This window comes from Falco punctatus, assembly GCF_963210335.1.
Source record: "Falco punctatus genome assembly, chromosome: 3".
Taxonomy (NCBI): domain Eukaryota; kingdom Metazoa; phylum Chordata; class Aves; order Falconiformes; family Falconidae; genus Falco; species Falco punctatus.
The window spans coordinates 37,305,045-37,328,425 of NC_137582.1; the positions used below are offsets into that span (position 1 = coordinate 37,305,045).

The 23,381-nt window shown below is 43.6% G+C and overlaps 1 protein-coding gene across 1 annotated transcript in view; it reads right to left on the reverse strand.

Moving 5' to 3' along the window:
* STMN2 (stathmin 2) overlaps positions 1-21,166 on the reverse strand; it is a 60,047-nt gene extending 38,881 nt beyond the window's left edge. Inside the window, exon 1 of the mRNA XM_080380247.1 lies at positions 19,087-21,166. Coding sequence (XP_080236373.1) covers positions 19,087-19,105 — 19 coding nt within the window. The 5' untranslated portion in view covers positions 19,106-21,166. The remainder of the gene's footprint in view (positions 1-19,086) is intronic.
* Between the last annotated feature and the right edge of the window lie 2,215 nt (positions 21,167-23,381).

Consider the following 23,381-nt stretch of genomic DNA (forward strand, 5'->3'; position numbering starts at 1 on the left):
CCGGATTCAAATGGTTTTGTTCACTTTGTCTTCTGATGTCAAAAGGTAAATACGTAAGGTTACTATTTTGTATTATTCAGATTTATGTAATTTGCACTGCTGAAGCAATGAGAAAAATAATTTACTGAGCCCTGACTGTTATGGTCATCTGTGACATGAATTAATGGGGTTATTTTGTTGGGCTAATGCAGCCACATTGTAAAAATGATATTTCAATAGAAGTTTTTTTTTTGGCTTTGGGGAAAAAATATCTTGTCATGGTTACATGAAACAAATTGTGATGCAAATGCTTTGCCATAGTCACTATTAGAGATTCTTGGGTCAGACTGTAGTGCCTGTTTAAAGAAATGAAAACACATACGCTTCCTTGCAGTGTGCGGGGACAGACATGTGCCTGTCCAGAGCCTGTTGGTGCACTCAGGGCCCCGACAGCCTCACCACACTGCATGCTGGTGGAAACATGGGAAGAACAGACAAGAAAGCTGTGGGTAAGCTTCTCCAGCTCTGCAGAAACTTGTCTGCAGCAGTGGCAGAAACAGATGCTGCTCTTTTTCTTCTGGGCCACCCCTTTGGAGAGCCAGTGCATCACACTGGCATGAGGAATCCCTTAGCAGTTCAGTTCCAACAGCCCTCTGGGACTGAGGAGGAGGCAACATTGTCCAATGCTAATACAGAGGTCTGTGGCCCTCCTGAAAACCATTTGAACTTCAGGAAACTTCAGCCAGGGTGAAATTCCACATTTTTTTCCCCCAAGGGGAGAAGGCCTCCTTCTTTAAGGTGTGCTTTGCCTTTGCAATTTTTTCAAGTAATATCCCACCCTATTTCCCTCCCTCCCTCCACACCACTTCTCTCTTTCTCCAGTTCTCTTCCCATTGAGCTTTTTTACGGAGGAAAGGATCTGAGCTACCAAAACAGACTTTGAAGGCAATGGAGAGGATGAACAGCGAGGAGTAAACTCCAAGGCTACAGTACGCCTAAGACAGCTTTACTTCCTGCTGGTTAACCAAAAATAACTGTTTAATTTTTTTGCAGAGTTCAGCCCCTGTTTTTCAGATGCTTTAGCAGGATGCTGATGTTTAAGCTGCTGGACTTATGCCTACCTTCGTAAGAGGCCACCACAGCCATAGATAATTCCTGATACACTATTATCACCCAAGTGTGAGAGGCAGCCTCGTACAGTAACCATTCCACTATCTGCAGTCATGTGTAAAGCACAGAAGACTGCAGGAATTCAGCTATGGGGTGATGTGAACCAAAAAGACTTTCCTGAATGTGAACTAGATGGAAAAAGATCAAGGGAATAGGCTGTGGCAGCTGCACCAGGAGGAAACTGCCCTCCTAACTTGACTCATCTGACCTGTTTGAGGACTGTTGGTTTTGTTACATACCTGCACACAGGGGAAAACAGTCTCTTTTGACTGGTATTGTAGCAAGCTTGGCTTTGTCTTGTTGTACAGAAAAATCTTCAGTTTTACTTCTAGTTTAGCACTAGTGATAGAGTAGTAGCAATGGTTCTGCATATATCATTCTGGGTCTGATCCTATCATTAGTTTTCCTGTTCTCAAGAAAAATCCCTATCCCCTGAGACATCACCAGAGTCTTATGTGAATGATTTAAGAATCAAAACCTTAAGCCCTGGAATTTCTGAATGGGCAGATTTCCTTTCCAGGATTTAATACTCATTGTGTGTAACGTATCTCCTTCTCATCATATGCTTGAAGTGTTGTGACAAATCCTTTTGCCAGTGCACAAAGCTGTTAAAACTCTTCTACTTCTGAGACAGGTTACATATTAAACAGCTTAAAAAGACAGATATTTCACTCCAAAACTTCCACTAACATGGCTTTGAAGATCCCGCCTGGTAAGCAGCACTGAACCAGAAACTCAGCCTTCATTCAGGCTAAAAGCAGTGTTTTCAGGCCTGCTAACGTTCATGTGTGAAGGCCAGAGAAACAGAAGGCTTCTCAGAGGCTCTCCCCCATGCACCCATCCCAGCCCTGCTGTACACAGCTTATCTTGCCTCAGCATTTCTGAGATCTGGGGCTACCACCTGTACTAGCCTGCTGTAACAGCAGCCTAGTAGAGTTTGCTTCAGGACTCCCCTGCAGCAGGACAACCCCCAGATTCATGATCCTTCCCTCAGAAGTGGCTGTATAGTGCTCAGGACCCCCCCGAGCCATGCTGTCTCCTGGCTGCAAAGCGGTGGTGCTTGGCTTGGTCCTGGGGCCACGCTGGTGGTTGAGGCACCAGGAAAGGACTTGCAAAGGAGGTGGTACTTCTTCGGTGTCTTTGTAAGTGTGGTGTGGGGTAGACTAGGTTACAGCTTGGAAGCTGCAGAGCCTGCAGGAAGCCTGCTTTGCCCTGGCAGCCCTGGCGTGCAGGTGTCAGCCACCACAATGGCAGCATGCCTAAAGCTTGCTGCTGATCCTAGCACTACGTGGGAAGTGCAATTCTGAGTCCTCATGTGGAGCTCACCAGCTTCCCCTGGAGCACCCAGCAGTCAGGGTCTAGGCTATCAGAGACGGCTGCTGTCTGCTGGAACTCTTTTAAGATCATCTCATTATTGTGTTGTGGGAACATATGGAGGCCCAGCTGAGATCTGCACTACTTTCTGCACAAACATGTCGGATATGAACACCCTAGGACAAAGAGCTTATGGCATAAATGAGAAAGACAGGCATGGGATGCTGGGGAGAAATGAGCCAGAGGTGAAAAAAAAACTGCCTCAGGTCACAGAACCGCTCTGTAGGGAAGCTTCATGGAGAACACAGGTCTTCTGATTTCTGGATGAGTGACACCTCACAGGCAGTCTCTCTGAGAGTGCTGCAGGCAAAACGGGTGCTGGCTGGTGAAGCCCCTAGACTGAGGATGCAAATATAGTATGATGAAATAGAACAGCAATGGTTTAGTTATGCAGCCTACTATGATCAAACAGCATCTTCCCAAGGTACAAATCATGCTATGGGTTCTGTTGTAGCACAGTAAGACTGGGTTACTAGAGCACAGTGTGATGGAGCTAGCTGCCAGCATTTCTTTTATTTTTCTGAATCTCACCCTCAGCCACGTATGTTTGGAAGGGTGGCATTTATTATTTTTTTTCTAATGATCTCTTCAGAGGCTTCCACTGACTTAATTTTGCATCACCCTGATGATCCCTTTATGTAGGCTCAGCAAACTCTTCCGGGTCTTGCATGACCTGGCCATGCATCACCCACTGACATGATGTCATTTTATTCCATGGCGGCTGTATATTATAATGCCCAGAGAGAATGGCAGTTCTGCTACTGTTCCTTTTCACCTGGATACAGTAGATCCTTTCTGGATTTGTACTAATATTATTTCAATTAGGTTATGAAATCCCTCCCCCTTTGGACTGAGATTACAGTCAAATTGTTCTAAGAGCCATACTAAGCTTCTTGAGAGAGCAAATTTTTAGCACAATTACCCACATGTTCTAAAAGCAAGCCATTAATACAGCATCAAGCAAAGGAATGGCCCAAGATGCTTTAGCAAAGCAGGCAGTTAAAAAAGAATGGGTAAAACCCCCAACTTTTTCTGTTTTCATGATTTAGGGAGCCTCAGCTGTTGTGGAGTACCTCAGTCAAGGGAACAGAGATGCATTGCTATGGTGCCAGTTCTCAGTGGCAGGCTGGTCCTTGCTATTCTTCTGGGATCAGATATACATGTGATTTTAATAGAACTGTAAGTCAGATATAAAATGTGTCTTCCTTTTATAACTCGTGTGAGGGTTGTAACCACAACCCTCAGTAATACACAGCCTCTGCCACTCCAAAGTGCAGGTATCTTTGACATCTTCCAGTATTTAAAAAATTGTGCTTTGAACTGATCAAAATATTAGTCTTAATTTAAGACTCAGAAAACAATAAGAAAATTAAATTGCAAGGTGCATTTTTTTTTTGCTTTAGGCAAAGAAAATACTGAGGGCAGTCAGCTAAGTAAAAATTTGTGTTTATATTGTATGGGATAAATGCAATTATAGTTTGCAATAGGGTTGGACTCTTGATCTTTACATTCCAGTAATTAAAGGTATTCCTTGCTTGCTGAGTCATTTCATTGAGTGCAGAACATATTGCAACTATTTTCACATCATAATTACCAGGAGAATCCATTTTACAGACAATATGCTACTGTGAGGGCCATGGAAGGTACCCCTCAAACTAAGCATTTCATATCGACTAGAGACCCATTTTATAGTGTCTGAATAGCAAACGCATAGAAACATTCATTATTTGGTTTATATATATGTGTATACATAAATGTGTATCTATATAAAGCTTTTTTCACAAACATTTACTGGTTGATTTTGAGCAATCCACATATATTTGATGTACTTAACCCAAAGCCAAATATGTGTAACTGCATCTTTATACTACACAATCACTCTTAGTGGCTGCCATGACTACCGACTAAATGTCAAAATGCAAAAGACAATGAAAGGAGACAGTTTGAAAAATCCAAATTTCTTCTGGGTTTTGAATAGAATTTTAATGTTGTGGGACATTTTAAAAATAAGGATGTCTCATCAGTTTGAATAAAGGCATTAGTTTGCTTTCTATACACAGTTGCAAATGACATATGTAAGTAGATTACTTAAAAATGAAGGATTCCTACCCTTGCAATAATACAGACAATGGCATACACATTGTAATTGCGTTAATTAACAACAATATTTTAAATCTGAATGCCAGAACAAAATAAGCTCTTAGTAAATGACTTTTAAATTTCTGTATAATAATTCTGATATTAGAGTTTGCCTGTTGATGTAACTCGTATTTGTGGAGGATTTTGCTTTAAACCCATGGAGTTGTGATAATGGAACCTGTGTTGCAGATGCCCTGATACTCTGTTTTATACTTGGGTGCATTATACTGTATAGCTTAACTCCCTTTTTTTATAATGAAGGTTATAGAAATTTAAATGCTTTTATACAAATTTGAGAGTATATGTTAGAGCAAGGGGCTGCATTTATGTAATTAAAAGTTATTCCAAAGGACTGAATTTCTGGGTTTAGAGAAATTTTGTCTTTAATTTAAGAAAGTCTCCCTACGCAGGACGCCTGTCAAGGGGGTGTTTATCTTTGGAGAAATCCTTTGGTTCAAAAATAATGACTTTAGGTTTTGAAGGACTTTGAAAGCACTGCACAGAGTAAGCAAAGATGACAGCAACTCCCTGATCAACCATGTTGAAAGCGGCTTCTGTAAAATTCATCTTTTCGTTTGGCATTATCTCCTTGGAAAAGCATCTTTTGGCTAGTCCCCAAATCTAGAAACTGGGGCTACTTCTAGACATTTCAGTGTTCAACACGTTCACCATGAAAATCTATTTTCATAACATTTAAAGACATAAGATAATTTTCTGTTAGTCTTCTACACAGTCCTAAAGAGAGTACAGATGCCCAAGTGAGAATTCCGATGATGTTTCAGTGTGATGCTATGTAAACTCCTGATTGTCAGTGCTGAAAGATGAAGCCTAAGCACCAAAACAAGAATGGATACTGGGCAGTGATTTTTTTTAAAAAAGTAAATTTACAGAAATAAATTCAGCATAAGTAGGTTGGCTCTGAAAGTCTCACAAGGAAGAGTTTTTTTGCTATTTCTTCCATCTTTCTTTTAAAGGGGTCAGATGGGGAAAATGGAGAAAGGAAGCAGGCCAGAACCAGCAGTGTGTGCGAATCAACAGGAGGGGACATTGGGTTCACCAGTGGTTGAAAGTGTTTGCTGCTGTGGAGCTGCACCTGAGGTACTGCACCCAGTTTTGGGACCCCCAATTTCAGAGGGACATGGAGGAACAGGTGAAGGTCTAGTAGAGAGCTGCCAGGAAGGTGAGGGACCTGAAGCATGTGGCCTGTAAAGGGGTGGTGGAGGCAGCCAGGTTTGTTCAGTTTGGCAAAGAGGTGGCTAAGGGACAATATACTAGCTGCTTGCAACTATTTGGAGGAAAGATCCGTGAAATGACAGACCCAAACTCTTCCAGATAACAGAAGGAACAACAGCTACAAATTGTGGCTTGGGAAGTTGTGAGATCATCCATTCAGGAGCTGGCTAAACAAAGTGATGATGGTCCCTCCTCAAACAGGACAGGCTAGATAATTTCTAGACGTCCTTCCAACCAGTTTCTCCATAGTTCGATTCCCAAAGTGAGCTCAGTTTTATGTGTGCCATTGCAGGAGGGAGGGCTTACTAGCAACTTAGAGCCCCAGCTGTACTCCTCTTCGTTATTCGCATCTTTTAGTGTTTGCTACCCTAACAAAAATCCATCCCATCTCACTGGACCTCTGCACCATGGCTATCATTCAGGATTTGTACATTAGTTGCAGACTTTTGGTGAGCTCATCCCCATCACATTACAGAACCAAATCCCTCAGGATCCCTTCCTGGCTCTTCCCCCAACCACTCATTCACTTGCTGCCCTCCATCCTACTTCTTCTCTTGCAAAAGAACCTCACGGTTTCCTTTTGCCACATTCCAAGAGCACCTCATTGGGCTGTCACTAGGAAGAAACTGCAGATGTTCAGCTCTTGGACTTCAGATGTGGCCATCACCATAGGCCATTTCTCCAGTCATCCTACCTCTTTCTGAAATGCAGTCTTCCAAGTAACCTTTCAGATCTGGTAAAAATTCTCTCAGCATTTAAGCTTGCTTGGAAAGCAAGCAATAAACCATATAGAATAGACACAGGCAATACAAAAGATACATAAAAGCAAATAAAAAGGGTTGAAATTATTCTTTTACATTTTGGCTTTGCCTCATTGGGAAGATTTTGTATAGCTTGTGGAGTCTAAATGATCATTCCATTCTTGGAACCGTTGCAAACAAAATAGCAGCCTGGTCATCAGTGAGTATTAACTTAAGTAACACAACAAATCTGCTGTCTCTGCAAGTTTTGTTATTGAGCAAAACTGTAAAATCATATTGGAAATAGAGTATGTGGATATAAATGTGCCTATTTTAACCAGAAATTGGCACAATTGAAAACCTTTATATAGGTCAAACTTAGGACCTAATCCAGACCATAAAATAAATCTGAGACATTTATTTAATGGGACATTATGGGAAAAAGCATATGCAAAGCATGTATGTTTCAATAAACTTCAGCTTGAGCACCCATTGAGCTGTGGTCATTTATCAGTGGTCCCCCAGAAGCCCATCTAGAAGATATGGCCCATGTCCTGCATCATTCAACTGTCACGAACTTCTCCTAACTCCCAGTAAAATTAATTACAATAGTTGGACGTTTTTGCCAGTCCTGATCTTGAGCTGATTAATACTGTGTTACTAGCAATCAGATCATTCACAGATGAAATACTAGCCTTGTTTTAAGTCAAACAAAAAGTCCTCTTTGACTTTGGTGCATTTAAGTTTTATCCAATAGATGCTTTCTGGGGGGCTTTCTAAGATGAAATTTTTGCATTATTTGTCACATATATGTGGCTTTTAGATTTTTCTGCATGATCTTTCACTGAACCATCTATGCAGGCATTAATACTAATCACCTGATTCATATTTCTGCTATTGTATCCTGCCATGTCTTTATGCATATATTAAAACATTTGATTGCCTCCATTAAGAAAATAATGATACCACTCAGCAGCATATTGTTAAAATTTATCATAGTTAAGCACAGATTATAAATATTATTGAGTACTTTAATCAGAAGATGTGTAAAATGAATGAGAAAAGAAAAATAAAGAATGACGGCCTCTTCTTTGAAACCATGCTGATGGTGCAAAGAAATTAGTATATTATTCAGAATTTATTAAATTGGCTGAAAGAGAGCATTTGCTGATGGGATATTTTTGTTACAATTGATGCTACGATAAAACTAGAACAGGAACCATTGTTTAGAGAAAGTGAACTCTGTTTTAAGTAGCTTTGCTCAGGTTTGCATGATAGAAATACATTGATTTTTGAAGATGTAGAATAAATGTCTATGTTATAACAATTTATGTGGACTTCCAGTAATGAGACTGCTCCCAATTAAATCTTTCGTGATCCACCTCTGTTCTTCATCTTTCTCTTCTCCTTCCTTCTTTTATACTGTTTTTCAATTTAGTGATTTTTACCCTGTTCTGAAATATTACTGAAGATTTCTAGAATTCATTTGTTCTGTTGCTTTATTTACCTCTCTGTAGCTATATATCTATCTATTTCTCTGTTTTTCTGCAGTACTAGCCTTCACTTACACAGAAGAGGATCTTGATAAACCCAGAGACACCACTCTGTTACTAAATTAACCACATGAGGAGCTGATCCCTGCAGAGATGCTTCATTGATTTCTGTGGGGCTCTGCTGTGAGGGTGTTTGGCTCATTTAGAATAAAAAAGGTGCATTGTGCACCAGCATATCTCAGCATCAACAGTCTGTCATTAAAGGCAAATCAGAACTTCTTCTGTGTTGTTCAGACAGTTCTTTATAACAAACTTATCAAACTTCCAGGACTGGTTTGCCCATCCTATTTTTCATTATCTTCTAAAAGTAGCAGGAGCTGGAGTTACACAAATGTCAACTCATAACGGCTTGCTTTTTCTTTTTTGTTGTATAATCAAATTCTTTTTCCCGTATAAAAAAGCCTCTTTTCCTGCATAATCAAATTCTCCTTAATTAGTGTATCTGGCTTTTATATGACTTTTCAAAATAATAAAGGAAATGTTTCCTTCCTAAGCTGATCCTTCAGGAGATTTAAAAGGGGGAAAAATAGGTTAATCAGCTGTAAATCGACATGGGTCTACTACCATAGGTTTCCACTGGTTTAGGATCTAATTCTAGCCAGACTGGTGTTCCTGGCCTTTGCATATCTTAGACACTTAAATGCCTGACCACACACCACAGTGAGCCATTGCTATTTCCACTTTTATTTCTTCCACTGCATTAGAAAATACGGGCGTCCTCCTTCCACTGAACATCACTTTGTTAAATTACAATGATCTGCCCTACAGTTTTCTTGGCTGGAGGGCTCCCTCTTGGTGAATTTTGGAGAAGCTTTTAGCAAAAATCATTTCACTGTTTCTGGGAAGTTGACTAGGGTGAACTAAATAAGCACTTACTCTATTTGTCTGAAAGGCTCTATCACTTTGTGCCAGGAAATCATTCCTCATTTGAAAAACCTGCCCAGGCCTGGCTGTAGAATAAGTATTTGAAATATGTGATTTCAGGATTCAGCCATGGCTGGGAGAGACATGTCCAAGCTTTACAGCCAATTTCTCTGAAGACACTTTGTGCTGGACATGACTAATTCCCATGGGCTGAGAGCGATGCTTCAAGGACTGCTCCTCCTGTTTGCTGTGGACCAGAGGAATGGTGGAAACTGGAAAAAGAAGAGGAAACAACTATCCTGTGGGCTTAATTCCTCCTCTTCTGGCCCCACAGAAGTGTGAAGGATTATCAGAAGGGCTGCATGAAGGAACAACAGTTGAATTTGCCTGATAGAAGAAACTGCCGAGAGCAGATGATTTAAAAAACAAATAAATAATTAAAAAAAAAAAAAAAGGTAAAGTCAGTCAGGAGATGAGGGGGTGGGATGATTGAAACTGGACCAAGAATGAGGGTGACACAATGACTGACTGGATAATGAGACTGGGTTGAGAAAATGAGGGGATGGGTACCAAGGAAACAGATTGGGGCTGGAAATCAGTAGGTGGTGGGGAAGAAGCAGATGGAAAACTCTGATTAGGATAGCAGATTGTTCACAAGAAAGTTCAGAGTCATCTGGAAAAGAAACCTTCCTGACTGCTAGCTCAGACTTTCCTTTAATATGTAAATGACAGTAAAAGACTAGAAAAATATTAGAGTAGCAGTTCAGGGACAGACTAAGGTCCATCTGATATAATATTCTGTTTCCAGGGTACTTTTTCTTAATGTTTTATTTTAATCTAGAAAATCATATCTGTGTATCTACATAGAAATGTACTATATGTAAATTTGTAATCTTTGTGTTGTAGATAACTCCTATTTGCTTCTCTAAATGCCTTGAATTTTCTGCCAGGGTTCAGTATTTAGTCTCAATATTGCAATTTTTTACCCTTGACAGTGCCGTTCACATCCTTTTTTGCAGAAATCAGGATGCCAGCAGAGCCAAGACCTCTGGAACAGCATTGCCAAGCTACGCAAACTGATAATTACAATTCGCAGAATGCTTAAAAGTACTTCTGTCATGTTTAAACCTGTTTTTCAGGCCTCCCACCACTAAAAGGTAAAATTCTTTACACTGTTAATCTAATGCAGTATGATTCCCTAAGTAAGATATTTCCCTTAATGTTTCACTGCAAAAAATGTGAATGCACTTCAGAATGGAATAACTTGAATCCTCAATGCAGATTAAAATAAATATCTTACTATTATTTTTCTTAAGAAGTTATTATTGATATTTTACTGGGAAAATAATGTTTAGAGGTAGATCATAGTTTCCACAGCAGGAAGCTATTTGCTTTGAGAACAAGTGTTCTGTTGACAAAGATTAAACATTTCTGTTTTTAAACCACAGTGAGCATGAGCTTCTTTCCTATCTACAACCTATAGTATTGAAAGCTCCTTGACTGCAGTTTTGACAGCATCAAAAAATATCTAAAAACTTCAAAAATATATTAGCTTAGAAGTAGTCTTTTATATTACATATACATAAATTGAATAAATGTCAGTACCTAGAGACAAAGACTGTATATTCAAGTGACTATAAACATGAATGCTGAGTGACATCGGTTGCTCTTTCTTTTCACATGAATGATGGAAGAAACAAATATACCAAAACAGTTAAATTTGATATTTAGTAAAGACTAATAAAATGGGTTACAGAAGTGAATTTCTCTTCCAAAAAAAGTCTTTGAAAAATTATACAGCTTGATTCATGCATTCATTTTGAATTAAAAGATTTCCTAGGAGCACATGTTTCTTACAGCTTCATTCAGGTAACTGAAGGATTGGCAGTACAAAAATACTAGTAGCCCAAAAAAATTAATTTTTGCTGCACTTTTAGATACAAATGTAGGCAAAAAAATTTTTGCATGTTTAACCTGGCTGTGGTCTTTACAGTCTTTTGAAAAGGAAAAAATAATAATAACAGTAATAACTTTACACACTTCAGGGAGCCTTGCCAATGAAATCACATCGGGAGATCATCCTAGTGGAAACCAGAGGATGAATTTGAACAGGTGTATATCAGAAATCTTAAGCCAAAAGGACAATTTATGTTTTCAATAACTTTAGAAAGGGTCAAAGACAGTATCAACATCAAAAGTTATAGCTACCTAGACACTTACTGACAAATGAATATATTTAAATGTAAAAAAGCATCTAAGGGTACTTTAGCCAGCTTCAGATAAAGTATACTTTAGTTTAAGGTAAATTCTCAATTTGTAGACTTCTACACCAATAAGTAGTATAAAATATACACATTGTTTGTTACTTTTTCTTTACCTAAAAGATTCCCTAAGGATTATGAGAACTGCCTGAAAAGCACGGAATGCTAATACAGCTTTAGAAGGTAAATTGCTCTGTTTCCTAATCTGATGAGCATGAATTTTTGCAGCTTCTCATATGTGAGCATTGCTACACATTTCCATGCAGTATGGAACACAACCTTGAACCACAACTCTGAGGTTAGTATGTGAGAGTACCCCCATCTTAATGTAGAGAAAGTCAAGCCATAAAAATGATTAAGGGACAAATCCAATAAAGGAGCTATATACCTAAAATTACATTTAGAAAAAATCAGGCTTCTACATTCAAAATACAGATTTTGCAAATTCCCACATGGCTGCAGAGAGGGCATGAAAACCCATAAATACCACAAATTGTGCTCTTCAGATTGGTGGTGTGTTACAGGGTGCTACATTTTTGTACGAGCAAGGGTGCCTCAGACTTGATATGTTTAATCCTCTAACACTGGGAAGTGGGTGTTCTTCAAACCCAGACCCTGTCCTCTGAAGAAATCTGTGTAGCCCATTACCTGACAGCATGTGGCACACATAGATAGGACAGGGTCCTTCACAAATGCAGGAACAGCCACTGCTTTCTTTTAAAATGCAGGTGTGGGGAAACATTGCTGGCTGTCTTACTGCTGCCCTTTGGGACAGCTGTCTACAGTGACCCCCTTCGACTGGGAAATGCCAGAGCCGGGTTCAATCTCTTTCAGAAATTAGGGGATCCAAGCTGAAGGGTCTCAACTGCCACCCAAAGAAACTCAAGTTTTACTTTCTGCTCCCGAAACTGTTTCTATTTTGCTGTATCATGCAAAATCCAGTGATGATCCCATACACCCAGTGTTTCCAGTTACTAGGAGGAGGTCATCCTTCCTCTTGTGTGCCCTCTTGTCCTCACTCCACCATGATGTTCTTCCTATAGGAGGGTGGAAAGAGGCCACAGCTTGGTGGCTCTGATGTTCTCTGCAGAGGCAGGACAAGCAGAGACAATCCAGCACCACACTCGGAGGCTAACCACCAGCTGTTTGACTGAGGGCCAGGAGTGCACCCATTGCCACCTCTTTTTCCTCCCACCATGATGGAGAAGATCGAAGCAGGGCTTCTCTGCAGGCATGGATGAAGCGCCCAAGGGATAGTTGAAGTCCCACAATTCCCCCCTGCATTTCCCTCTGGGTCAGTGAGTGGTGAGTACATTTACTCTGGGTAGACCTCATCGATGTGCTGTTCAACCATAAGCCACAGGTGCCTCAGAGCTTTACTGACTCTGTCCTCAGTCACCTCCCTAAACTAAAGACCTGCTTGGGCAAAACTGGTGGAAAAAACCCCACCAAACCCCAGCAATCCTGTTTTGTGATTGTGTGCATGAAGGATCACAGTTTCTCCACACAATAACTGCTACAACATTGATGGGTTTTGTGTATTAGAATGAGTGCATAAATTATAATTTATTTATGACCTTCCTGGATTAGACAGCTATACCTTCAAAAAAATAACATTTCTAAATGTATTCATCAAAGACTAAAGTTTTGTGTAGATGCTGTGCATCAGTTTAAAACTGCACATCTTGGCAAAAAGAGCTTAAATTCACTTCATTTGTTAAATTCTGTATTAGCAGACAGGAAAAAGAAAAACATAATAAGTGCAAAAGAAAATGAAATAATTACAGAGCAGCTTTGTATGCTGGTATTGCTTAGATACACAATGTCTTGAATATTTTGTTCCCAGGAGCCAGCATTTCTGCATTAGTCCATTTTCTTTTGACTGAGGATGCAGGTCTGTGCAGATTGAGGTCTCCAAAGCAGTTTTTTCTGGTTTTGAAAAATGCTGAGCAACCAGAGCAACAGATACTGCCTGCACGGCAGTCATGGATGCTCAGCACCTCGCAGGATTGAGGTATGTGTCCCAGGTAGAATTGCTGGCTGGTGTTCACAGGGGAACTCACATCTCCAAGTGGGATCAAGACTAAGTATTTTTAAACTGAATGGAAACCAACAACTCAGACTGTATCCACATTATTCATAGCAGGAGGTGTGTAGCCTAGCAAGAACCGTGAATACCAGCTGTACCTCCAAATCAGCTACCAATGTCTGTGTCCCCATGGGCTAAGGATCAGCTGATAGTGTTGAGGCCAGTGGCTGAACTCGGTTGGCTCCAATGAAGCAAGACTCATTTGCAAAGTTGACCCATCTACCATCCATTTTATGGATACTGCTGAAGAAGACACGTTCTCTACTAGCCACCTAATGACAGCAACAGTTTTTGTTTATAAAGGTGACTTGCATGGAGAACTAACATTGGATTTTTGAAGGTAGTTACTGAGAATTAAGCAAGCACTGCTGGTTCACGATGTAACATTTGCTCCTTCTTAAAGCACTGGGCAGTACTAGTGAGGGTGCCAGGAAAAGGGCTTTGAAGCCTCACAACATAAGTTGAAAGGTAAATGTACTCAACATATATACAGCCTGGGGGGGAGCACACTCTGTGAGGAGACTTGTTGGAGGACATCACTTCCAGCTACGTTGTTGCCCACTGGTCACAGGGCTAGGAGCCACCCTCAGTCCCTTACGTTTGAACAGTGGCTTTCTTGCCACTTTTAGTGGCAAGCTTTTAGTGAGTTAATTTTCCAACTATGTCAATCGTTTGAAGTGACACCATTTTAGGGTGCCTACTTGAAGACACCTAGGGCTTGATATTTTTCAGGAGTGCAGAACATCTCTTGTTCCTTTTGACTATGCACTAATAAGGTAGTTAAATTAGACCTACATGAAAATGCTGCACAGGTGAAGCATTGCCCAGACCTACCTGTTGTGGGAACCCTCTGATGTCTGTGTTTCAGGCTACACAGTAATGTCTACTTGTCACAGAAGGCTTTTAGGAGAATTAATTAGTTAATTTTGTATAGTCTTTGAAGGCTAAAATGCTATCTAAATATATTGCTGGATATGAGTGTCCATCTCTCTTCTGTAATGAGTTTTTTTAAAAATTAATGCTATTAATTTGAAAATGGAGAATTCTTTTCTAAAAAAATGAATATAAATGTCTCCTGAGAAAAAAATATAACCATGAGGTTACATTACACATGTATTTACAGTAAAAAATAGCTGCGCAAAATGTGATCTAGAGAAATATACTTTTGTAGTATAAATACGAAAGAAATTTAAAAAAAATCCAGGCTTCATTAATTAACTGAAGGAAATTAAAATTGACAAAATCAATATGAATGAATTACTGGAATACATTATTAAACAGGGAAGCCTTTAGTATAAATAGACCTTGTATTGGGACAAAGAGATGATGGAGGTGGATGTGAGAGAACATTTTGGAAGTGTTCAAGCTGCTGAAGTTTGTTTTTGTTTCCTCAGCATATTATGGGATCTCTTCCACAAGATGATGGAATAGATGATGCTCCATCCTCCCGCCTGTACACTTCACAGGATAAGTAAGGAACTGCTATGAGGCAATATAAATTCTTAGCCATAGGGACTGTTTTAAAAATTATTACCGCCTCATTTCTCAATAGCAGGAAGAGTACTCTACTCTAAAAACAGGAAAAGAATGTGAAAAGGTGCTAATCTTTATTTCTCCAGTGAACTGTACTTGCCAGCGACTTTATATTAGCTTAGTAATCAAAATTGTCAGAAAAATAAACTAATTGGAATGTTTCTTCTGCTAGATCTTGACAAAATTTGGAACAATGGTGTCTCAGTCAAATCACATTTCTGCTAACATTATAAGACAATAAACTTTTCTGAATGTCTGCATTCATTCTCATCTTAAAGTAATTTCCTATTTGTCTATTCAGATACATAATCTTCTGACAGTTGAAAACAATTCAGTACTGGCTTGTGTTCATTTATTTATAAAAGTGAAATAATTGTGTTTATTTATAAAAGGGAAATGTTAAAACCTTCTGCTAAAAACTGCATAGTATGGAAAGGAGCATGTTCAGTCCAAGTTCAGCCTGGTACTTAGCCATATGTTGTTTAACCTGAAGCTTGTTGCTGCCATTGATGTCCAGATGACTACTCATGTGCAGTTGTTGAAGATCAATCAAGTGTTTAAGTGCACTGGCAGATCAGAGGCAGATTGCTTACCCCTTTGCAGTAAAAAAGTCTAGTTAGTAAAATAATTGAACCAGTTAAACTCAACAATCATACACTTACTTATGACTTCATGTGTATATTTACATACCAGATAAGCCAGCAATGTAGTACTCTGTTAATAGACAGGCTTAGCAGTGACATAACATCCATCAAGCTAAGTATGGAGGTCTGAGCTTGTAACTAATATGCAAATGACAAAGCAGAACAACTCTGAAGTACTTTCACAACAGTTTAATCAGTCTTACTGAGATATGCAAAGAAGGCAGCATGGGGCTGCCTGAATTCCCCATACCCTCATAATCGCAGCCATTTATCAGCTCACAGAAGTCCTGACTATCTCAAAAGGAGTCTGAATTAAAATCCTTTTAACACATTATTAACACATATCCCATGTATTTCTGTTAAACAGCTTCCTCTAAAATAAGAGCTGTAATTGGGACTTAGACTTTCTGTATGATAATTGTCTGAAGATGTTTTCATAATAAATATTATTTAAATTAGAAGTTTATCCAACCAGGTCCATGGCCTATCAGGTCTGTAGTGACCCCACCTGCAAAAGCTGCTGATTTATGTAACATATGTCCTGTATGGCAGGGGGCATAAGGTATGAAGGAGTCCATCCAGACAATCCAGATTTCATTTGGAAGATGGCATCAAGGGGAGGGTGCGATTTAAAAGCCTCCAGAATTTCTGTACAGTCCTGTCATATGAAATTTTAAAATAAGATGCACAAATATAGATAATAGGGGTGTGTGTGTGTGTGCCTGGTACACATCATTCATATGCTATGTAAACTAAATAGAAAGAACTTCATGAACATCCAGAGTGTCCTGAGCTCCAGAAGTTCTTGTAGCTGTTGAAATTCCTGTGTAAACCAAAGGAGCTTTCCTTGAAAACCTTTTATTTAACAAAGCCTAGGAGAAAATGAGGCTTAATTTTGCCTTCTATGGCAGAATATATACACAGATTTAGCAAGGTATTTAGCATCTGCCTAACCTGAGTTATGTGAAGAACACTGTCCAAAGCCAGTAGGACTATTCACATGCTCAAACTCAAAGACACCTGCTAAGTGCCTTGCTGGACCAGGGCCAGAAACATAACAGTGGGCCAGCTTAAGCTGATTAGAAATGTTCTGTTGGCTTCAGTGGCAGCAGGATCCAGCTTTTATTGCCGCTTTGCAAAATACGGTGCTCAACAGGGGAAAAAAATCAGGCACTGTAGTCCTTTCAGTGGTCTATTGGGTAAAGCTTGAGTACAAAACAAATGCAGCTTAGTTAGCACTAACTGGAAATGTGTGTGACTGAGAATGCATCTATTTTTCCGTATGAAATTAAAATTTGTTGCCTTGAAGAAACTCTTGAAATAAAGTGGCTTATTCTAATAGGCTGTGTAGGTCCCAATTTTCTCTACAAATAAATATAACAAGGAAGAATAAAGTCGAAAGAAATGGTGAAAAGGATCCTCAGCCTCTGTGAGTTTAAGGAGGGAAGACACTTTTAATAATGTATTTTCCATTTTTTAATTGAATGCCATTGTAACTAGTATTTTTAGAACGCCCAGCCAGGTAGTTACATTGCTTTTTATGGTTCGTGTATGTAGCTTGTTAATCAGGTATTAATAGGCAAACTGGTGTGACACAGCCAGTTTGTCTCTGGGCAAACCTAACGATTCCAGGCATCTCTCTGGCTGCAGAAACCTTTATATTTATGTGCTGAGAGATCATTAACTGTAGGCCGATGAGCCCTTTACTTCCCTAGTGACAGAATTCCTACCAGAGCCTTCTGCAGCGATAAGTCTCTGACTGACTACAAATTATCAATACTGATTACCAGATTGCTGCAGTGGGGAGGGGACGGCGTGCTCAGCACTGCAGGGCTGGCCAGGCTCCCACAGCCCTTGTCTCCCTCCTCTATTTGCGTCTACAGCTGCCTCATGCCTCGTTCCCAGGGGTGCCATGGCCAGGTTAAAACGCTTGCAATCCATGCCGATTATTCCTCAGGAGTGGAACATCAGCATTCATGGAAATAAATGTATAAAGCAGCAGCAGTTACAGCCAGTGCCGGGAGAATTCGGTGTAACTTTGTGTAACGTGATTAGGAGCGGTAACAGAGTCCGCACGGAATGGGAATCAGAATGGGATTTGCTTCTTGGGGGCGCGTAATAATTGTGTCGGAGCTCTCCATCCTTATTTTGTGGGATTTGTGTGTGCGTGACTTTAATGGTGAATGATTGTGTGAACTAGAATCTGAATGCATCAAGCATAGAACCTGCCTCACTCTCCCCCCCCCCCAAAAAAAAAAAAAAAAAAAAGAAAGAAAATAAATAATAAAAAAAGAAAAATCAAGGAGCAATATGGTCTGGATGCTTTCAGCAGCCTGACACCACGGCTGTTCTCCTTCTCTCCCTCCCACACCCTTCCAGTGCGATTTTCCGCTCCCCCACCCACCCCACCAGCCTCCCTCGAACAAAGGGGCCGGGGCCGGGCTGCTGCCGCCCGTCGCGCCGGCCGCCGGCGCCAGGACAAGGGACCCGCGGGCGCGGGGCTCCCCGGGGCCGCGGCTGCGGCGGGTACCGCGCAGCGCCCCCGCCCCGCCCCGCCCCGCCCGGCCACTCCCCGGGGCCCAGCGGGGGGGCGGCAGGGGGCGGCGAGCCGCGGCGGCGGGGCGCAGGGTGCGGCTGCTGCCCGGGGAAGCGGGGTGGGGGGGCCGCGGGGGGTGGGAGGATGCTTGGCTTGATCTGAAAAACGCACGGTAACAGCAGCCCTGCAAGCTGCCCCCGGGGAGCGAAAACCAGTGGGAACTGGTGGAAAACACCAGCTATGCGCGGTGCGGTGACCTACTTCAGCCGCCCCCCCGGCGGACTGCAGGTGCGGGCAGAGGGCAAGCGGCGGCTCCTTGCGGCCCCCCCGCAGCCCCTTGCGCCGGCTGGGCGCGGCCGGCCCGCAGTGCGCGCCGCCGCAGGTGCCCGCCCCGCCGCAGCCCCCTCGCCGGCACCGCGGCCCCGGTGCCGGCCTGACCCCCCCGGTGCCGGGTCTCCCTTGGTGGTGCCTCCCCATCTCCCTCGCCTCTTCTGCCCCCTCACCCCTCCGCGGGTCGCGGCTCGTTTCAGAAGCAGCGGGGAGCGCTGGCCCCGGCCAACGGGGGCTACGGGAGCGGCAGGAGGCGTGTGATAGCAGCGGTAACTTTCCAATTCGTATCCTTTTTTTTTTTTTTTTTTCTTTTTTCTTTTCTTCTCCCTTTTAAATGCCGCAATCTATATATTCATATTTAAAATAATGAAAGCCGTTTCAAAATTAGGCTGTGCTTATGTGTCGACAACCCCCACCCCCACCCCAGCAAATAATTAATCCGATCTCGGGACGTTAAAAAAGCCCCGGGATCCCGCACCCCCTCCCTTTTTTTCTAATCCAAGAAATTAAAAATATGTTTAGCGTTGTCTTGATTTTTTTCCAAAATTCAGGCACACTGAGAAGACCACCCAGTGTAGGCAGCGGTCCTAGGAAATAGTGGCCTTGGTAGTGGCTGAAGAAAAAGAGATGCGGTTTCTTACCCATTGCTGTTTTAGCCATGGTGGGATGTGCAGGCTCTCAGAGGCGGTGAAGGCAAAGGGGTCCAGCTACAGCAGTGGAGAGAGGGAGAGAAGACTGAATAAGGCACTGAGTCAGCAGAGTGGGGCTGTGCGAGAGAAGGAGCAAGAGGCAGGAGCCCATGAATAATTATCGCTCCTCTACCCAAGCAGATTGGCTCTAGAGGTCCCCTGACATGACTCCTGCAGAGCCAGAATCTCCGGGCATTAAATATTGATCCACCAATGGTGCTGGAGTACAAAGTGCCAGAATGCAGTTTGAAATGGAAATCAGTCCTTGAATACCTTTCCCCCCTTGGTCTGGCTTTAATAGTACATTCCATGTCAAATGTTTTATGTCTTACATGAAAAAAGCCTATTGGTGTTGAAGGCTCTGCTGTTGCTACCTGTAAAACATGCACAGATTCATTTTAACACATTTTATCCCAAAGATATGACCAAAAAAAAAAAAAGAAAAGGGAAAAAAAAAAAGGACACACCCACCTCCCAATGCAGGGGATTTTCTGTACCATTTCAGTAAACCAGCTGCTCATATTATTTTTACCTCAGCATCCCAATTCCTACAAAGGTATACAGATACCACATACAATTGTTTTCTACTCAATGTTTCTGCATTTCAGTGTTAGCATCCCCAGACTCAACCCTGGATAACTTGAACTCCCCTAAAACTTGGGGAATGGCCACAGGACCTGCTCACGCTCTTGAAGGGCTCTGGAAAGGCAAAACCAGGACGAATGTGAAAAGAAGTTGACAGCCATTTCCCTGATGGACTATAATGAGAGCCACTGGGAAGCTGTGAGCTTGATTCACTTGATAAAGTGTGTAGAATGACACCTGATGGGATTATTACATGAAAGGGGATGGATGCATTCTAAAGATTCTCTCTACATTGATTTTAAGGATTCTCTATCCCCAGCAAGAGGAAAGCCAGTGACATGATCATCAGCCACTGAACAAATGTGGGTGGTTAACTGAAGTTTTTGCTAGAAACATGGCATTGAAGGGACCTATTTGCACATCTGCTAGGGCTGGAAGCAGTTGGTGGCCTAGAGGAGATGGTATCCAAGATGGTGGTACAAAGAGGAGGACACTCCATCTTTACCTTCTCATCTTTACACTGTCCAGCAGGAGCTTGTGTGCCTCTCCCAGGGGAGAACCAGCCTTATTGTCAAAAGCTTACGGTGATAACAGACTCCCACACTATTTGCAGACAGACTGGGAATAGGGCAAATGTTCAGCTTGGAATCTGGAAGACGTTTGTGGAATTGTTCCATGGTGTGTATGGGTGGGTGAGAAAAGTAGGGGAGCAGGCAGAGGTGGAGCTGTCTTCTCTCTCCCAGAGCAGGCAGGGCATTGGCACTGTTCTCCTTCCTTCAGCACTGCCATTTGCACAGTCCATGCAGTGTGCCATCACTAACTGTGATGCTTTCCTTCTGTGTGTGCTTCCCTAGCACAGGTAACACAGGATTATGCTTTTCAAGCTTCCGTGAGGTAAGCGAACAGCATCTTTGAGTAAAGCAGGGCCCAATGCATGAGTCTGAGGCCAGCTTTCTCTTCTGAGTCACTGATCACTTCTGAATTGGAGGACCTAATTGTGTTGGGGTTTTTTCTTTGTTTGTGGTTTTTTTTGTTTGTTTTGTTTTGCTTTGTTTTTTCCTTCAGATGAGACTAGTAAAGCCTGGAAGTGAGTTTGGGGGGAGAAACAACCCCGAAGCACACAGCCGAGAGGCTCGCGTGGTTCTCCAGCATGTGAGCTGCCGCACGGTGACGCGGGATGGCTCCTTGGGCTCGTCGGGAGGGGATGAGGCAGGGCTGCTGGGATGCAGCGGGGAGCTGCCTTCCTGGAAGGCCCAGCTCGCCCGGAGAGGAGGAAGGCGGCGCCAGGGGCCCTGTAGCCTTTTGGAGTGAAACACTTGTGGGCCTTCAGCTGTGTGGCTGCGTGTGGGGTGGGGTGAGCGGGAGACAGAGGCGTCGTTGTGGCGGGACGCCTGCAGGGAGAGGAGCTTATTCCTGAACGGGAATGGTGAGAAACCACCGAGTGCCGCGCGTGTAAGAGCGCAGGGACAGGGACACCTCAGGGGCTGGGGAGCCGCACCCTAACCAGGAGACACCCCCCGGCCCCCGGCGCTGCCCCGGCTCAGGGGGTGCGTGCCGCGGCGGGGGCTGGCCCGGCCCGGCCCGGCTCGGCCCTGCAGGGCTGGGCGCGGCCCCGGCGGGGCGGGGCGGGGCGGGGCGGGTGCCCGGGCGCTCTCCGTGGTTCTGGAGGCGGCGGCGCTCCCCGGGGCGGGGGCGTCCCGGCCAGGGCGGGTCGGCGGGGTGGGGGACGGGCAGGCAGGGAGGGCGCGGGCAGGGAGCCCGAGGGGGGGCAGGGGCAGGCGGGGAGGGGGCAGGGAAGGCTGGGGAGGCAGCCGGGGGCAGGCGGGGAGGGGCGGAGCGAGGAGGGGCAGGCGGGGCGGGGATGGGCAAGGGCTAAGCGCGGGGCGGCTGCTCGTCCCCACGCACCCCCGGGCCCTTGGCCAGCCCTGGGGGGCTCGGTTGCCCGGGGGCGGGGGGCCCACCAAGGCTGCGCTGCCATGCTGCCATGGTGCGTCTTGGCTGGGCTCGCCCCCCGCCGCGGCACCCGGCACGCCCAGCAGGCAGCCCGCCCGCCTTGGCATCTGTCTCGTTAATGTAATTCTGCTTTTCCTCTCCGCCCCGCCAGGCCAGCGGCAGCGGGCGGCGAGCAGAGCGGGAGGGAGCCGGCGGTAGCTACCGCCGCAGCGTTTCCTCGCTCCCTTTGGCGGCGCCGCCGCTGCCACCCGCCGTGCGGAGCGGCTCCGATGACTGCCCCCGGGTCCCCAGATCCCCCCAAGCCCCTTCCGAGGCAGCCGGGCGGTGCTGGCGGGGGGTGTCGGGCCGGGGCCGGGGGCACAGCTCGGCTCTGCCGCCGGAAGGGCGTACCGGGCTCCTGGGCCCGGGGTTGCCGGCAAAGCGATGCAAGAGACGGCGTGCAATCACTGTCGTGTCACACCCTTGGCACGTAGGGCAGCAGGTATTAGACGCCCCATATATCATTTCTGATCCGCTGCCACTGGTCAGCGTCATGCCTCACGTAAATTTTAGAGGAGCGTGAATTAAGCTCCAGCATGTCCTAGCAAGGCTGCAGCTTGTTTTCTTTCACAGGCCGGGCCTTCTCTTGATTGACATTAAGATGCATTTGCCGCCCAGCCTACCTCCGGATCTGTGGGTGTAGGGGCTGCAGGGATGTGCTGCTGAGCAAAGCGTTCCTCAACAGCTTCTGCGTCGTAGTGGGATATAACCGGGCTTTCATCCCACTCTTGTTGGACGCTTCTTCTGTGGCCATGGCCAGATCACTGAAAAGCTTTTGTTCTTTTTTCCTGTTTGTTCTTTTCTCCATTTGTTAGAAAGGATCTCACTATTTTTTACCCCCTTGCAGACAAGGAAGAAGGGGAGGTGATACTGGAAAGATAAATGTTTATGCAGCACTTTGAAGACTATTGTTGCTAGGTAAATTAACTACATTGGCACCGAAATAATACAAATGGCAGAGATGGGAATGGGTCATGCATCTCTTCCTGTCTGCCTGTGCTTTGTGTCTCTGCTGCATAGGCTGGGAGGCTGTGCAGCCTTGTTTAGCTTTATTAAATAACTTGAGAAATCTAGCTTTTTCTTATTGACTTTTAGGAGACTTGTTTACACTTAGCCTTTGTCATTAGGAAATGTAATGGACCTTATTTAGAGCAGCTGAGATTTCCCCCACTGCCCCTCCCCCTTTGGTCACTCCTACTTCTTTAGGCCTTCAGGAGCAATTTCTTTTTGTGCCTATGCAGTTTTAGAAAATAAAGCAGTAATTAGTTCATGATTAGCTTGTTTTCACCCCTATTGCTTCCAAACCCTCACTAAAAACTATGGCAAAAGGTATTAGTCAGACTGTATGACGAGGTCCTCAAAAGTCAGAGAAGAATGGTGCCTGTGCAACCTTAATTACACTTCCTATGCATATATATCATGATACAGTTTTTAATGATATATTCACATGCAATTTTTTTCCACTAGATTCTCTGTACATGCATAACAAGATGGATGGTACTCCCTTGGTGAGCACTATTTGGTATTTTATTTTCATTCTGTTCTCATAAAACAGAACCTTGACACAGTCCTCTCTGCCCTTTAAAGCATGGGCACAATGAAGGTTTTCTTGAAGAAGTGTCTGCCAGAATGTTTTCCTAACATGGGTGAAAAAACCTCTTGTCTAGCCT